General features: G+C 42.8%; 1 protein-coding gene across 1 annotated transcript in view; it reads left to right on the forward strand.

The window, feature by feature from the left end:
• LOC112120836 overlaps window positions 1-14,616 on the forward strand; it is a 179,728-nt gene that overhangs the window by 122,801 nt on the left and 42,311 nt on the right. Inside the window, exons 43-48 of the mRNA XM_029911283.1 lie at window positions 680-1,036; window positions 2,320-2,676; window positions 3,788-4,138; window positions 8,549-8,680; window positions 9,474-9,623; window positions 10,431-10,547. Of these exons, the coding sequence (XP_029767143.1) occupies window positions 680-1,036; window positions 2,320-2,676; window positions 3,788-4,138; window positions 8,549-8,680; window positions 9,474-9,623; window positions 10,431-10,547 (1,464 nt within the window). The remainder of the gene's footprint in view (window positions 1-679; window positions 1,037-2,319; window positions 2,677-3,787; window positions 4,139-8,548; window positions 8,681-9,473; window positions 9,624-10,430; window positions 10,548-14,616) is intronic.

A 14,616-nucleotide genomic window follows, 5' to 3' on the forward strand; every position in this document is an offset into this window, starting at 1 on the left:
CCCTATTGGTTAATTTGCTTGGGAAGACACTTGCAAAATTTGAACAGTTTTGGAAAGACATTCCTTATATTCTAACTTTTTCTGAACATTTAATTAAAAATATGCTTACAGCAAGCAATTCGTACAGGATATTAAAGTTGGCATCAGAAAGGGAGAGGTGCCCTATGAGCATCAGTGGGAGCCTCTGTTAGCCACTAGCAAACAGACAAATATAGTTTAATTCTAACCTAATTTATGTGCATCTAATTCCCACTAACACTGGGCAAATTCTCATTGAAGTCAATAGGAAACTGACCCTGTGTGAGGTCAGAATTCAGCCTATTGGTTGCAGCTAGCCATATCAAGCTCCCCAAATTGCTAGAGCTAACTCCAGTCTGATTTTATTAGTATTATGAAGAAAGTGAGGGGAAAACTCAATATAAAGACTCTGGGCCAGATTCTCTACTTGTGTAATCATTTATATCTGTGCAAAGTGGGTATGAAATACTACCAGATGAGAATTCTTCACTCACACTGATGCTAGGTAGCATTTTACATCCTGTTAGAACAAATATAAATGATTACATGATGTGCACCGTGGTGCAGAATCAGGCCCTGTTTCTCCAAGGAGCCGTTTTAAAACAACATGCAGTGTAATACGTGGCAACAAAATTGGCAATACAGTTCTTCTCTGTTTTAGACTCCAGCAAGAGTTTCACTTAATGGGTCAGTGTTCACCAGCAACTCTACGGCCAACTTCATTGGACATGTTTCTTCCGGTGATGCCTTCATCCGCTTGCACCTCCATGCCACCTGTGGCCTCCAGCACAGTGTAGAGATTGGCTTCAAGCATTCCTTGCCTCAGCTTCAGTCTCTGGGCATAGCCAAAGAGAACCAACTGAAGATGTCAGCGGTAAGAGGAGATAAGTATAAGGGCCTGCTGGATATTGTCCTTGGACAGTGCACTTTCAAAGCAGATGGAGAAGTGAGACCAGCAAGCAATGAAACAGATATAGAATGGACAGTTACTCTGATGAATACGTGTGTCACCCTTCAGGTAGTTATCCAATTTGCTTTTCTATAAAGTGTTTTAACCTTTATGTTTCAAGTTCTGAGTGGGCACAGAGAATTACCTCCATATTTAACACCTTCTGCCACTCTTACTCCTGGAGTAAGAAGCTACTCAATGGAAGGGTGGCAGAATCTTGCCCTGGAGGTGGAGGAGACAGGTTGGTTATCAAATGTGTCCTGTAGTAGCAGCAAGTTAGTGTTTGCAGAGGCAGATGTTTTAAAGTTGAGAGCTTGGAGTAATACAGTGACAGATGTTACTATCATTGCCATAAAATAATGTTTAATCCCAACTTTGTAATTAAAAGAACTCCTTCCTCCTAGACTCTGTGACAAAGTGGGACTGTTCTTAATGTTTCCTCTGAATACTGTGTGGGTACCTCAGTTTCCCCTATGCATTTCTTAAATCTCCAGTGTGCATAAATGGCCGACAATCTGTATCCTGGCAACAAATGGCTGGGGCCCTTCCCCCCTGCAAGGGAATAGCTAAATGTGAACAAAGAGATCAGGTGACCTCCTGGCCCGGGAAAGAGACAAAGGCCAGAAAGGAGGGGCGGGCGGGGGTTTCAGTTTGGAGCTGGCTGGGGACGGGGGGGGGGGGGGGGGGGAGTGCAGACAGGGTTGTCTGGCTCACTGGGGCCCAGAATGGACCCGGCTGAGGGATCCTGTTCTCTGTACCTACAAGCTCTGTTTTAGACCGTGTTCCTGTCATTGAATAAACCTCTGTTTTACTGGCTGGCTAAGAGACACATCTGACTGCGAAGTGGGGGTGCGTGCAGGACCCTCTGGCTTCCCCAGGACCCCGCCTGGGCGGACTCGCTGTGGGAAGCGCACGGAGGGGCATATGCTGTAGGCTCCAAGGTCAGACCCAGGAAGGAGAAGCCGTGTGAGCTTCTTGCCCTGAAGACAGTCTGCTCCAAGGGAGAGGAGGCTCCCCAAAGTCCTGACTGGCTTTGTGAGGAGCAGTTCCAGAGCATCGCCCAGGGACTCCGTGACAGACTCTAATAAAGGCATATCCTTTCTGTCTAGGATTAGGATTTTGGAAATTTACTTTTCCTCTCCAGTATTTATTAAAGAGTTTTTCTCATCGTATTGTTTATTCCTGAGGCCATTTCTGATTCCACAGGCTGCCTTAAATGGTCCCATCCCCGGGCTTGTTGGACCAGGAAGGAGAAATGCCTTGTAATCAATTAGAATCACATTAATAGGACCGTTGCTTCTACAAGAATATGTGGCTTATTTTTCTGACACAACTTTTCTCTTCTATCACAGAAGGTGGGATTACCTCAGACTCTAGTCACTTGGGGCTCGTTCATTCTGAACACCTGCAATATTAGCTTAACAATAAACCTCCAGTGCGATGGCAAAACAGCTGATGTGCAAATAGATAGCTCCTGTGGACACAAACATGCTTTCCAAGGAATGTTGAGGCACTCAGTCCCCCAGCTCAGTGACATAGGGCTGCCTGCCGAAAACTCCGTCCTACTTTCTGCAGCTAAAGGATCCACCGTTGAAGGCATTTTGTTGCTACAGGCTGGTGAATGCAAGCTCAAGGCTAGAGGAGATCTACAGACCCAGAATAAAACTGAATGGACGTTGGAGACAGAAATGGAATGTCAGCTTCTGCAGGTAGACTGGGTGGCTTTTACAAGAGATTCTGGATCAATAAAGTAAGGACTAATGGGGATTTAGCTAGAGTACACTATGGGTGGGTTCCTCAAGCCTCTCTGTGTTGCTTTGCAAGCAGATCTCAGTCTTCAACTACAGCACTGGATTGAGGCACTGGAAACTGCACAGATCTCTAATGTTGACAGATGCCCCCTACAGAATAGAACTAGATGAAAATTATTGCCCGTTGTCACCATGGCAAGGTTTGAACGCCATGCTCCATTAGAGGTTGTCAAAAGTTTTGGTTCTTTCAAAAGAGTTCAGTTTTATTTTCATTGAAACCGGAAATTTTGAAATTTTTGGTTTTTCCTTTGTATCCCCACTGAATGTATAAGAAAGAATGATTCCTGGGGCTTTTTGAGGGTTGTTTCCAATTATTCATTTTTTTTTTGCCATTAATTTTTCCAACATGAACTTATTTTAAAAAGGCTATGCGGTGTCAAAAGGAAAAAAGGCAGAAAATTGCTACCATTCACTGTGTTGCCTTCAGTGACAGAAAGAGGAAGAACTAAAATTCAAAATATTAAAATTTTAGAATATTTTTCCTGAAAGCTTTTGAATAAAATAGTCAGTTTTGAACCACGAAAACCATGCAGACGTAGCTTTGGAATTTCAATTTGTTTTGCAAAATTATTTTCCCATTTTTCCATCAGGTTGCATAGAATCCCACTTGCAAAAACTTGTTACCTGTTTTTATGCAGGTTAGTGTATTCTCAAAATTCCAAATGGTTCTGGTCTGAATTAAACAAGGGATGGTCAATAAACTTTCCTAGACTGAGGAACTAGGAAGTTTGAATTTTTGTAATTTAAAGACTTTATACTATCTGTAAAGAAGTTGTAAATTCTAGGGGCCAAACCCCAAAGTCCTTTTTCAGTCTTTACTCAGACAAAACTCCCACTTCAATGGCCGCAGTGGCAGTTTTGCCTGAGTAAATGACTTCATAAAGACGTCAGCCTTTGTCTCTGAATTGTTTAATGTGACCATCTCATGTCCCATGAGTTGATGGGGAAAAAAGGAAATCCGAGTCTCAAAGTGGATTTATAATCCAAAAGGATATTTGTCTCTTGATAGGATCTCAATATCCCGGTTCAGTCGCAGCTCATTGGATCTATTCAGAGGGATGGCTGCCAAGCAGAACTTCTCTGTACCCTCAAAACAGATGGCAAGTCTGCCCATCTGAAAGTGAGAACAGAGTGCCAGCCAAAGGTCACAGTGGAAATTGAATTCAGGCACGAACTGCCTCAGCTGAAGGAAATACCAGGAGAAAACAAGTTGTCCATCATGGCAGAAAAAGAGTTAAAATATACTATTGACATAGAATTGAAATCAGGTACTTGTGAACTTCAAGCTAATGGGGACCTTCAAGTGGAAAACAAACTTCAATGGAAAATGCTTATGGAGAACAAATGCAAAACAATGCAGGTACTGACTGGCATAAAAAAGATGAAGTAAGATAACTGCTTTTACTTGTTACTAGCTGCAGCTAGTTCTAACATAGGGCTCAGTTCTGCTCCCATTGAAGTCAATGGAGGATTAGCTAACGATGTCAGTGGGAGCAGAGCCAGGACTTTGCTATAAAGAAATGTAGATGATGCTAGTGTAACAAAAATGAATCCTGTAGGGACTCCATGCTCCTTTCTAAGTTTATAAAAATAATAATCCACTCTTGCAGCCAAAAACACTAGCAATACTATCATAAGGCACAGGGCCCAATTCTGCCCTGACTTACATCCCAAAGTGAATGGATTTGTATAATTTGGCCCATACTGTTTGTGGATATTTACTTTAAAATACCTTGGTATTTACTTTGTAAGGGACAACAGTAAAAGCACCTCAGGTGCTGACTTTCAGAAGTACTGAGTACTCACATTGGCTTCAGCTGGAGTTGTGATTGCTCAGCACTGCTAAAAAGCATGTCCCAAACTGTGTAAAACGTATCCAAACCACCTACGGAGACAAAATGTAAATATAATTTTAATCAGATAATTTCAAACTATGGAAATTTCCGTGCATCTTTATAGAAAATTGAGATTGCTAATGGACTGATTTAAAAAACCCTTTTTGCTTAGAAATCACAGACTTGAAAAGTCAATATTTACCAATAGTTGCCACATACTGTAGTGTTAGAAATGAGTGATTTAAAGGGCTGGTTGAAAAACTAAAAAATCCATGTATAATTTCCCCCCCAAAAATGTTTGTGTTCTGATTCCGGTTTGAACTGCACCATGATCTCTCCCCCATCTGCCCGTGGCTCCTTCCAAGTGACAGGCCTCGACCTGCATTTCTCCCAGAATAGAACCCATAGCTCACCTCACTTTAGACTGGATCACAAGCTACAAGTCCCCCTGTTTCACGAACTGTATTTAATCAAATGGCACAGCTATGTTTGGGTCCAACTATAGAATCCTCTCTGGAAGTTTGTGACTAGTATGAAAGGCAGTGACTCAGGACAGCTTCATCAAAAACAAGTATGATTTATTTGTCCATAGAAACTTAGCTAGCAGAGAGAAACAGAGTTAAGACAAACCAACAAAAAATTGCCCCTGACTCCAAGGCAGTCTGCATGGAGGGCTGGCAGGAAACCAGGCAGTTTTTAAAACCTGGCAGGCAGGGCCCTGTCAGGATTGTGCCTGGTTTTGGGGGGAACTTTGTCGAAAGACTCTGAAAAACATGTAAACTTTGACAAATGGGCAAATTATGCTGAAAACATCTTGGCCAGTTCTTTGATCATCTCCCTTCTAAGGAAACAGGTAATTGTTTATTGCCCTTTGATTGATCTCTTAGGGTATGTCTACACCCAGCCGCTAGTTCGGCGGCTGGCAATCGAAGTTCTGGGTTCGACTTATCGCGTCTTGTCTGGACGCGATAAGTCGAACCAGGAAGTGATCGCCGTCGACTGCGGTACTCCAGCTAGACGAGAGGAGTACTGCGGCGTCGACGGGGGAGCCTGCCTGCCGCGTGTGGACCGAGGTAAGTTCGAACTAAGGTACGTCGACTTCAGCTACGTTATTCACGTAGCTGAAGTTGCGTACCTTAGTTCGAATTGGGGGGTAAGTGTAGACCAAGCCTTAGTTCCTAGCGCTAGCACTGGCTGGAGCCTGGAAGTACGCTATTGTCTGATAGGCCCCCAAAGTGTTTGTTGGGAAGTTATATGTCTAGAGCCATTGTGTTTCTTTCCTGCTTGATTTTCCAACCACCCCCTATTAACCTAGGTTAATATATTCATATAGGAAAGTTTAAGAAGCCCATATAGTTATACAGATAATTTGCCTCACTGACCAGGTCACACACAGTATTCATAAAATTATTATAGATCAGTATTCTTAGATTATTACATAGCAGCTCCATATCCACTTTGTTTGAAAGTTTTCAAAAATATTTTGTTTTGGGGGAGGGAGTGGGGTTGGAAATTATAGCAAAGTTTCTGGAAATTGAAATTTTCAGTTTTTCCTTTTTTCCACTGGAAAAAAAGGAAGTTTTGGGGGACGCAGGGAGGAAAACCTGAAAATTCAAGGAGAGGTGTTTGGGGGAGAGCAAAGAAGTTTGATTTTTTTTTAATAAGCCATTTTTTCAACAAAAAATTTCTTTTGCTGCAAAAATTTCAAGCACCTCTAGTTACTTCCATATCTGAGTACATGAAAATATTGTGGTGTCTCACATATCACAACCAGTGCTATGTTTCTAAGCCAATGTGTTTCTGGCAGGATGATAAAACAAGGGTGCTGTGACTGTCACAGCAGAAAAGAATCAGGAAGCAAATATCCCAGTAGTATCAGCCAGTTAATTCATTTGTATTTTATTTTTCATGAGAATTCTTCATCTGTGTCATTCACAGGTAAAACCCCAAATCTGTCAAGATTTATTGCAGTCATATACTGTGTCTGCGCCCTGTCCTGCTACGCTCACCTTTAGCTTATTAGTCAATAAATGCAATAGGTTTCGATTTATTTTGTAATTAATCATTGCTTAAGGGACTGTCATTCTATGAACCTTCACAGTGTGGCCATTACTTGGAGCAAATGAACATGAGCAGATATTTAGCCCTAAAAAATTATAACTTCTCCAAAACAGTTTATCATCATGTAAGGATGTCTAAGCAGCACTATAATATTTTTCTCTCCAAAGTGGAAAGTTCCATTCCTGTATATACATAAATACTCTTTTTTAGTACCCTGTATAATTGTGCAGTTGTGGACCCTACCCTGGGCTTAGTGGTCCTAGTAATTATGCAGCACCTTTTCATTTGGAGAACCTCTGTTGCTTTGGAATCGTTTTTAAAAGCGGAATAACTTAAAGAACAATATCAGCTCTCATTTCAGTCAACTTCATATGAAGGAAATCAGTGCAACTACCAGCAAATATGGGGCCTAATCCTGCACTATTAAACTCAGTGGAAATTTTTCTATTAATTAAACAGACACAAAATTAAGCCCGTAGTACAAATAGGCTCTTCACATTGGGTGACATTTACCCCACTGCATTACTTGTAGTCAAAGTAAATAGACTCTGTTCAGGGAACTAAGCAGGGGATCGGAGGGGACAGAATCAACCCCCATAACCCATGGGTGCAGCTCCGTAGCATGTCTGCTGCCCCTATTCCAACCCTTGGCCTTCAGTGGAAGTTACAACTCTGCATAGGTCCTAATTTTGGAGTTTGTGGCCACTGGATCCATGTAACTGCAATGACCTTGCCTCACCCCTGGCCTATTTCTAAACCATCCTACATCAAAAGGGCAACATGGAGCTGACAAGGAGCCAAGCTTTGCCATCCACACGGGTATGTCTGTTCACTACATAGCTATCCATGCCCTTATCAGTGGTACCTGCTGCATTGGTGACCACCACCCACTGGTTATAGATGGTGAATTCCACCCACCATGTACAAAATGAAAATTGAATGATCATTTTTGTACTATGCAGCTGCAGTGACAAAGACCCACCCCATCTCTTCAGGTAGGATTGCTCACAAAAAGGGAGCTCAGGAGCAAGTTGACACCTCTCCTGGGCAGAAGAAATGAGGGGGGGAAAGGGGTAGGGGAGAGAAGAGAAATGTCCACCTCTAAAAATCCCAGAGGCCTGACTCTTCATTGCCCCGACACTTTGTTAGCCATATACACCTGTGTGAAGTGAATGCAAAACACTGCCACTCCAGACTTGGCAGCACCTTACTGTCCTGCACTATGTTGATACATTTATACCCGTGAGCTATGAGTGAAGAGAATCGGACTCCTAGTAAAAATGGCAGCTAAGCTATGTGATAGACAGCATAGTCCTTTATGGAAAATCCTATTGCAATCCTACATTTTTGTACCATGAGCCTAGCTCCCATAGACCACAGTGCTTCCAGGTAGGTAGGAGATGGAATGAAAAGGAGAAGAGGTGAAGGTGGAAAGTTTTGGAAATATGTTATCACTGAATGGGGCCAGATTTACCAGGACACTCTGGCCGCTTTGCATCACTGCCATGCAAAGCAGCCATAAACTTGGCTTCACTGAATATATGGCTGCATTATGTCACATCACTGAATCTGACATAGGGTAGTCAAGAAAGGCTTCCACATTATCTTGTGCTCTATTTATGCTATGCCACATACTAAAATATAAGCAAACATTTTAAAATAGGCAGGAGGAAGAAGCAATGTATACGCTCTCTTTACTGTTTATAAAAGGTTTCTGATATTTACCATGCACTATACAATCATGCTGTCTGATTTACTAGTCTTCCAGCCAGATGCCACATGGTCCACTTATTAAGGGGGAAAAAAGTTACATAAATATAAAAGATGCTACAGCAAGTCATTTTCAAGCAGATTGTTTATTTTATTTATTGCAGGAGCTTGGAACACCAATAAAAATTGATGGATCAGGCTACATCCTGATAGATAGAATGAACCTAGATTCACAAATATTAATAATTGTCGATGAAAGTACATTACAGGGCCTTCTTATACTAAAAGCCACTAATGTAAGTATCATGCTGATTATTGGAATGAGTGTGGGGTGAAGTGTGACTCATACTTGTAAACTGCTATTTTATTACTAGGAAAAACAGATAGGGAAACTGCAATTTTGTCTTTTAACAATTGTTAAGTAATGGACAAATATATAGTTTGAGGCAACATTAATGTGTGTTTTAAGTAATTGAACAGTTGGCTGCTATAATGTACAGTAAGTCAAATGCTACGAATAATATAATACAGACCACCTCAAGTTTCTTAATTACTTGTTTATGTTCCTTGAAGATTTTGTTTGTTTTTATATTGCACTATTATGGCTTTTATTATATTTGGACAGTAAATACCATGCTCAATACAATGATACAGAAGCTAACATCAGACTAGATGCAATATATCTCCTCCTACTATAATACCATTTAATAGTCATAAAAGTCTATGGCAGTACACATAATAGAAGAAATAAAAGGTTTCTGATTAATAAAGTGAACTCTGTGTTTTATAGTGCAACTTGAAAGGGCAGTGGCTAGTTCAATCATCTTCTATTTCTTTCTTCAATGACACAATAAAATTATGGCGGTTATAGCTTTTTTTGTTGTCAGATATCGCTAGATAGAAGAGTACAAATAGTGTAACGCTATTAACTTCAATACAGTTATTTCTAATTTACACCAGAGTGTGAGAAGACCTAGACTCACTGGGTTGTCCTTTGAGCTGTGTATAAACCACAAGGGCTGGGCTCTTTTACACACACTGAGAAGAATATCATAATTTAAACCTGTGTGTGTGTTAAATTGCTAACAGGACAAACAAGAGCTGGATGCCCTGATAACTCATAATATTCAAGGAGCCATTGACCTTGGCATTCCTGCAAGAACATTAGTGGATGTGACTTCAGAAAAAAATGGTGACCTCTATAAAAGATTCATTCAGTTTAGTGTGGATGGCAAACAAGTAAGTGTCTCCTCATACCTATTGTTCAGAGTAAAGGTTAGAAACATCGAGCTGATTTGGTGACCATTATTTTTTTTCATTTTGAATAGGTGACAGAGGGAGCCTTGTTAGAACTATGGATGATGCATTAAAAGATATACTTTCATGGCCTTACAAGCTACACTTAAAGAAGGCTTGAAAGTCATTGCACCACAGTCACATGCCCACTCAGGAATAGCATGAGACCATTCATGAGACCACTGTGACTCACCTTGGATATTTATCCATATTCTTAAATAGAAAGTCTAACTAATTAAGAGCCTGATCTAAAGCCCATTAAGTCAATGGGAGTTTTTCCATTGACTCTAATGGGCTTTAAATCGGGCGTAGGGCCCCCAAACCAGTGTCCTTTACATTTATGGAAAGATTCTCATAGACTTCAATGAGTGCTGGATTGGGCCCTAACCTCCTGGGTCGCCCAGTCCCCAATACATTTTTTTCAATCTTTCAAACTGCACTTTCTCTTATAACAATGCATTTGATGTCAGGAATGATCCAGGATGCCCATCTCCAAAGGTGTAGCAAAACTGTTCATTTTCTAAGAGTCTTTTCTTTGTGCCATCACTATTACATTCCCTCCAGTTTTTAGAAAAACAATAAGTATGACAAAACCCACATTCTATTTATAACATAAACAAGTGTTATGATATCCATTATGAAATGTTTTCCCTAATGCAGTAGAAATGATAGTTATGATTGGTCACTATGCAGTCTATACTGGAGATGCACTACATACAAGTGATAACATATTTTGTGCTGACAAAACAGATTACAGAAGAATTGAGCTTTATTCGGAAGCTGGACCATGTGTCTATTAACTACAAGCTCACACATAACATAGAGGCACTGAAGGCACTGAGAATAGAAGACAGGATTGAGTTGCAGGTATGTTGTCCTTTGGTTTGTATGGTAACAAAGTGGCACACATCCAGATAATAACCAGGCTATGAGGGAAGCAAAAGGAACACAACAGAACTGTAATGGCAAAGAAAGGAGGAATGTAGATGTTACTGTGTGCAGCACCTAAGACATATGAAAAAAATAGGACTCGTTATTGATAGAACATGATGGAATGCTTCTCCATCTTGATGTACTGCTCTTGTTCTCTCCTTCTTATGTTTTTATTACTGTATTATCCCTTCTGGAGGAAACAACAACACTGGAGATTTCAGAGCAGCTGTACAATACTGCTTTATTTAACGTCTCAGTTCAACAACGTTAAATTAGCATGAGTAGCAATTTGGTACCACAAACAAATAGGCCCCAGTAGCTGCAGGTAGCATAGATTGTTCCCAATATTTTAGCTGCTTAATCTTACGTTTGGTAACTTCTTGGCTTTTTCCTGCCTGCATATTAAAGCATCTGAGCTGATCTTTTTCCCTCCATCCCACCAACTCATCTTCCCTTTCTATTTCCATAATCACTCCCAGGCTACTGTTCCTTCCTTAGTTTCTGTCCCAGACAGCTGCCATCAGGGCCGGCTCCAGGGTTTTGGCTGCCCCAAGCAGCCAAAACAAAAACAAAACAAAACAAAAAAGTCGCGATCGCAATCGCGATCTGCGGCGGCAATTCGGCGGGAGGTCCTTCGCTCCCAGGCGGAGTGAGGGACCGTCCGCCAAATTGCCGCCGAATACCTGGACGTGCCGCCCCTCTCCGGAGCAGCCGCCCCAAGCACCTGCTTGAGAAGCTGGTGCCTGGAGCCGGCCCTGGCTGCCGTGCTGCTCTTGAGAACCTTCTCTGCCTTTAATCCATCTGTCCTAGAGAACAGCTATTGTTCCTGTCCTCCAAAACCTGATTTTGAGCCTTCTACTATTTCCCACACTTGGACACTAACTCGTGAGCACACATGTTGTAGTCCCAGCACTGATCACAAAGTTTTAACTGTTATTTGTTGTACCGGTTGTGACATTTAATGTACTAGGACATTTGTAGTCTGTATACAAATATACTTTGCAATCTTCAAACCTGCCAGTGTGTGACACAAGCCAGTTGACTGTGTGAAACATGGCCGAACGCTTGGGTTTTGCATGTCATGCCATAATGGGCAGATTATAAATCTGTTGCTGCTTCTTTGAGTGCTGTCCCTGTAGGTGCTCCACTTCAGGTGTCAGTGTGACCCGGCACCGTCAATCAGAGATTTACGGTAGCAGTGTCGTGCGTGCATGGTAGATATCTTGTGGTGCTGCTGGTGCCGCGTCTAGCGTGCACATGACCTGACCCCTCCAGTTTCTTCTCAACCATCCTTGGCTGAAGACAGAGCTCTGGGGCAGTGTTCACCATTCTTCCCATACCTTTAGAAATAGTAGTTTAAATAGTTAGTTAATGAGTTAGAAAGTTATAGTTAGTGTTAGTGTTATTTAAAATTTTTTTTACTTTACTTCTCCCGATTTTACCCTCCCCGTAGTTTTCCCGCACCATCAGTTAACTGTCAGAGATGCCTGGCTCCCCAGGCTTTAAGTGATGCAGCTCCTGCCGTGAAGCAATGCCCATTTCTGACGGGCACTCATTGTGTGTAAGATGTCTCGGGGAGGCGCGTATACCACAAAAATGTGTCCACTGTAGCAACCTGAAGGCAAGAGCCTGGCGCGACTGGGATCTCCACCTCAAAATGATCTTGAGGAAGAAATCTCTCCAACCTGAGATGGACCCACGGACCACCTCTCCAGGCACCCCCCCCTCAGGGACAGGAGACATGCCTTCCTCTAAAAGACCAAGGAAGAGGGCACAGACCTCTCCGCAGAGAGCACCGCAGAAACAACGGCGGTCTCCTGCCAGGTTAGTACCCTCGATGCCGACACATGCTTGAGTGAGCACCTCTGATGCTCCAAGTACCTCTGGCACAGCCGAGTCCCGAGCGAAGGAGACGGAGTTGAGGCACAGATGAAGACATGCCTCCTCCACGGCATGGAGGCACAGATGAAGACATGCCTCCTCACCGGTGAGGGACTTGGTACAAAGTGTTTCCTCCAGCAACATGCCTCCTCCTCTGGCACCAACATCGCAGTTGGCACCAGTAGAGAAAGCGAAATCAGCACCAGCCACACTGATTAAATTGCCACAATACCTGATGGCACCGATGTCGCCACCGATGAGAGCACCCCCATTGGCACCGACGGTACCACCACCTGAAATGCCACAGAATCTGCTGCAACAGAGAGCCTTGACTATCCCTTCAGCACCACAGTCCCCTTTGCTCAGTACCGAGGGTTCCCTGAACATTATAGCGGGGATCCCCAGACTTCTCAGGTAGCTTTACATTTGTCTAGTGAAGATGATGATGGTCATCCAATTTCCTGGTGCAAGTGCTGAAGGAACCAACTAGGGGCAGAGCTCTTCTTGACCTGCTGCTCACAAACAGGGAAGAATTAGTAGGGGAAGCAAAAGTGGATGGGAATCTGGGAGGCAGTGACCATGAGATGGTTGAGTTCAGGATTCTGACACAAGGAAGAAAGGAGAGCAGCAGAATACGGACCCTGGACTTCAGAAAAGCAGACTTTGATGCCCTCAGCGAACTGATGGGCAGGATCACCTGGGAGAATAACATGAGGGGGAAGGCTGTATTTTAAAGAATCCTTATTGAGGCTGCAGGAACAAACCATCCCAATGTGTAAAAAGAACAGTAAATATGGCAGACGACCAGCTAGGCTTAACAGTGAAATCCTTGCTGATCTTAAACACAAAAAAGAAGCTTACAAAAAGTGGAAGATTGGACAAATGATCAGGGAAGAGTATAAAAATATTGCTCAGGCAGGCAGGAGTGAAATCAGGAAGGCCAAATCACATTTGGAGTTGCAGCTAGCAAGGGATGTTAAGGGTAACAAGAAGGGTTTCTTCAGGTATGTTAGCAACAAGAAGGTGGTCAGGGAAAATGTGGGCCCCTTACTGAATGGGGGAGGCAACCTAGTGACATAGGATGTAGAAAAAGCTAATGTACTCAATGCTTTTTTTGCCTCTGTCTTCACGAACAAGGTCAGCTCCCAGACTACTGCACTGGGCAGCACAGTATGGGGAGGAGGTGACTAGCCCTCTGTGGAGAAAGAAGTGGTTCAGGACTATGTAGAAAAGCTGGACAAGCACAAGTTCATGGGGTCGGATGCGCTGCATCCGAGGGTGCTAAGGGAGTTGGCGGATGTGATTGCAGAGCCATTGGCCATTATCTTTGAAACCTCATGGCGATTGGGGGAGGTCCCGGATGACTGGAAAAAGGCTAATGTAGTGCCCATCTTTTAAAAAGTGAAGGAGGAGGATCCAAGGAACTACAGACCAGTCAACCTCATCTCAGTCCGTGGAAAAATCATGGAGCAGGTCCTCAAGGAATCAATTTTTAAACACTTAGAGGAGAGGAAAGTGATCAGGAACAGTCAGCATGGATTCACCAAGGGCAAGTCATGCCTGACTAACCTAATTGCCTTCTATGACGAGATAACTGGCTCTGTGGATGAGGGGAAAGCAATGGATGTGTTATTCCTTGTCTTTAGCAATGCTTTTGATAAGGTCTCCCACAGTATTCTTGCCAGCAAGTTAAAGAAGTAAGGGTTGGATGAATGGACTATAAGGTAGATAGAAAGTTGGCTAGATCATCAGGCTCAACGGGTAGTGATCAATGGCTCCATGTCTAGTTGGCAGCTGGTATCAAGCGGAGTGCCCCAAGGGTCGGTCCTGGGGCCGGTTTTGTTCAATATCTTCATTAATGATCTGGAGAATGACATGGATTGCACCATCAGCAAGTTTGCAGATGACACTAAACTGGGAGGAGTGGTAGATACATTGGAGGGTAGGGATAGGATACAGAGGGACCTAGACAAATTATAGAATTGGGCCAAAAGAAATTTGATGAGGTTCCACAAGTACAAATGCAGAGTCCTGCACTTAGGACGGAAGAATCCCATGCACTGCTACAGACTAGGGACCGAGTGGCTAGGCAGCAGTTCTGCAGAAAAGGACCTAGGGGTTA

The sequence above is a fragment of the Terrapene carolina genome, unplaced genomic scaffold (genome assembly GCF_002925995.2).
Source record: "Terrapene carolina triunguis isolate 2854851 unplaced genomic scaffold, T_m_triunguis-2.0 Scaffold93, whole genome shotgun sequence".
NCBI classification, from domain to species: Eukaryota; Metazoa; Chordata; order Testudines; family Emydidae; genus Terrapene; species Terrapene triunguis.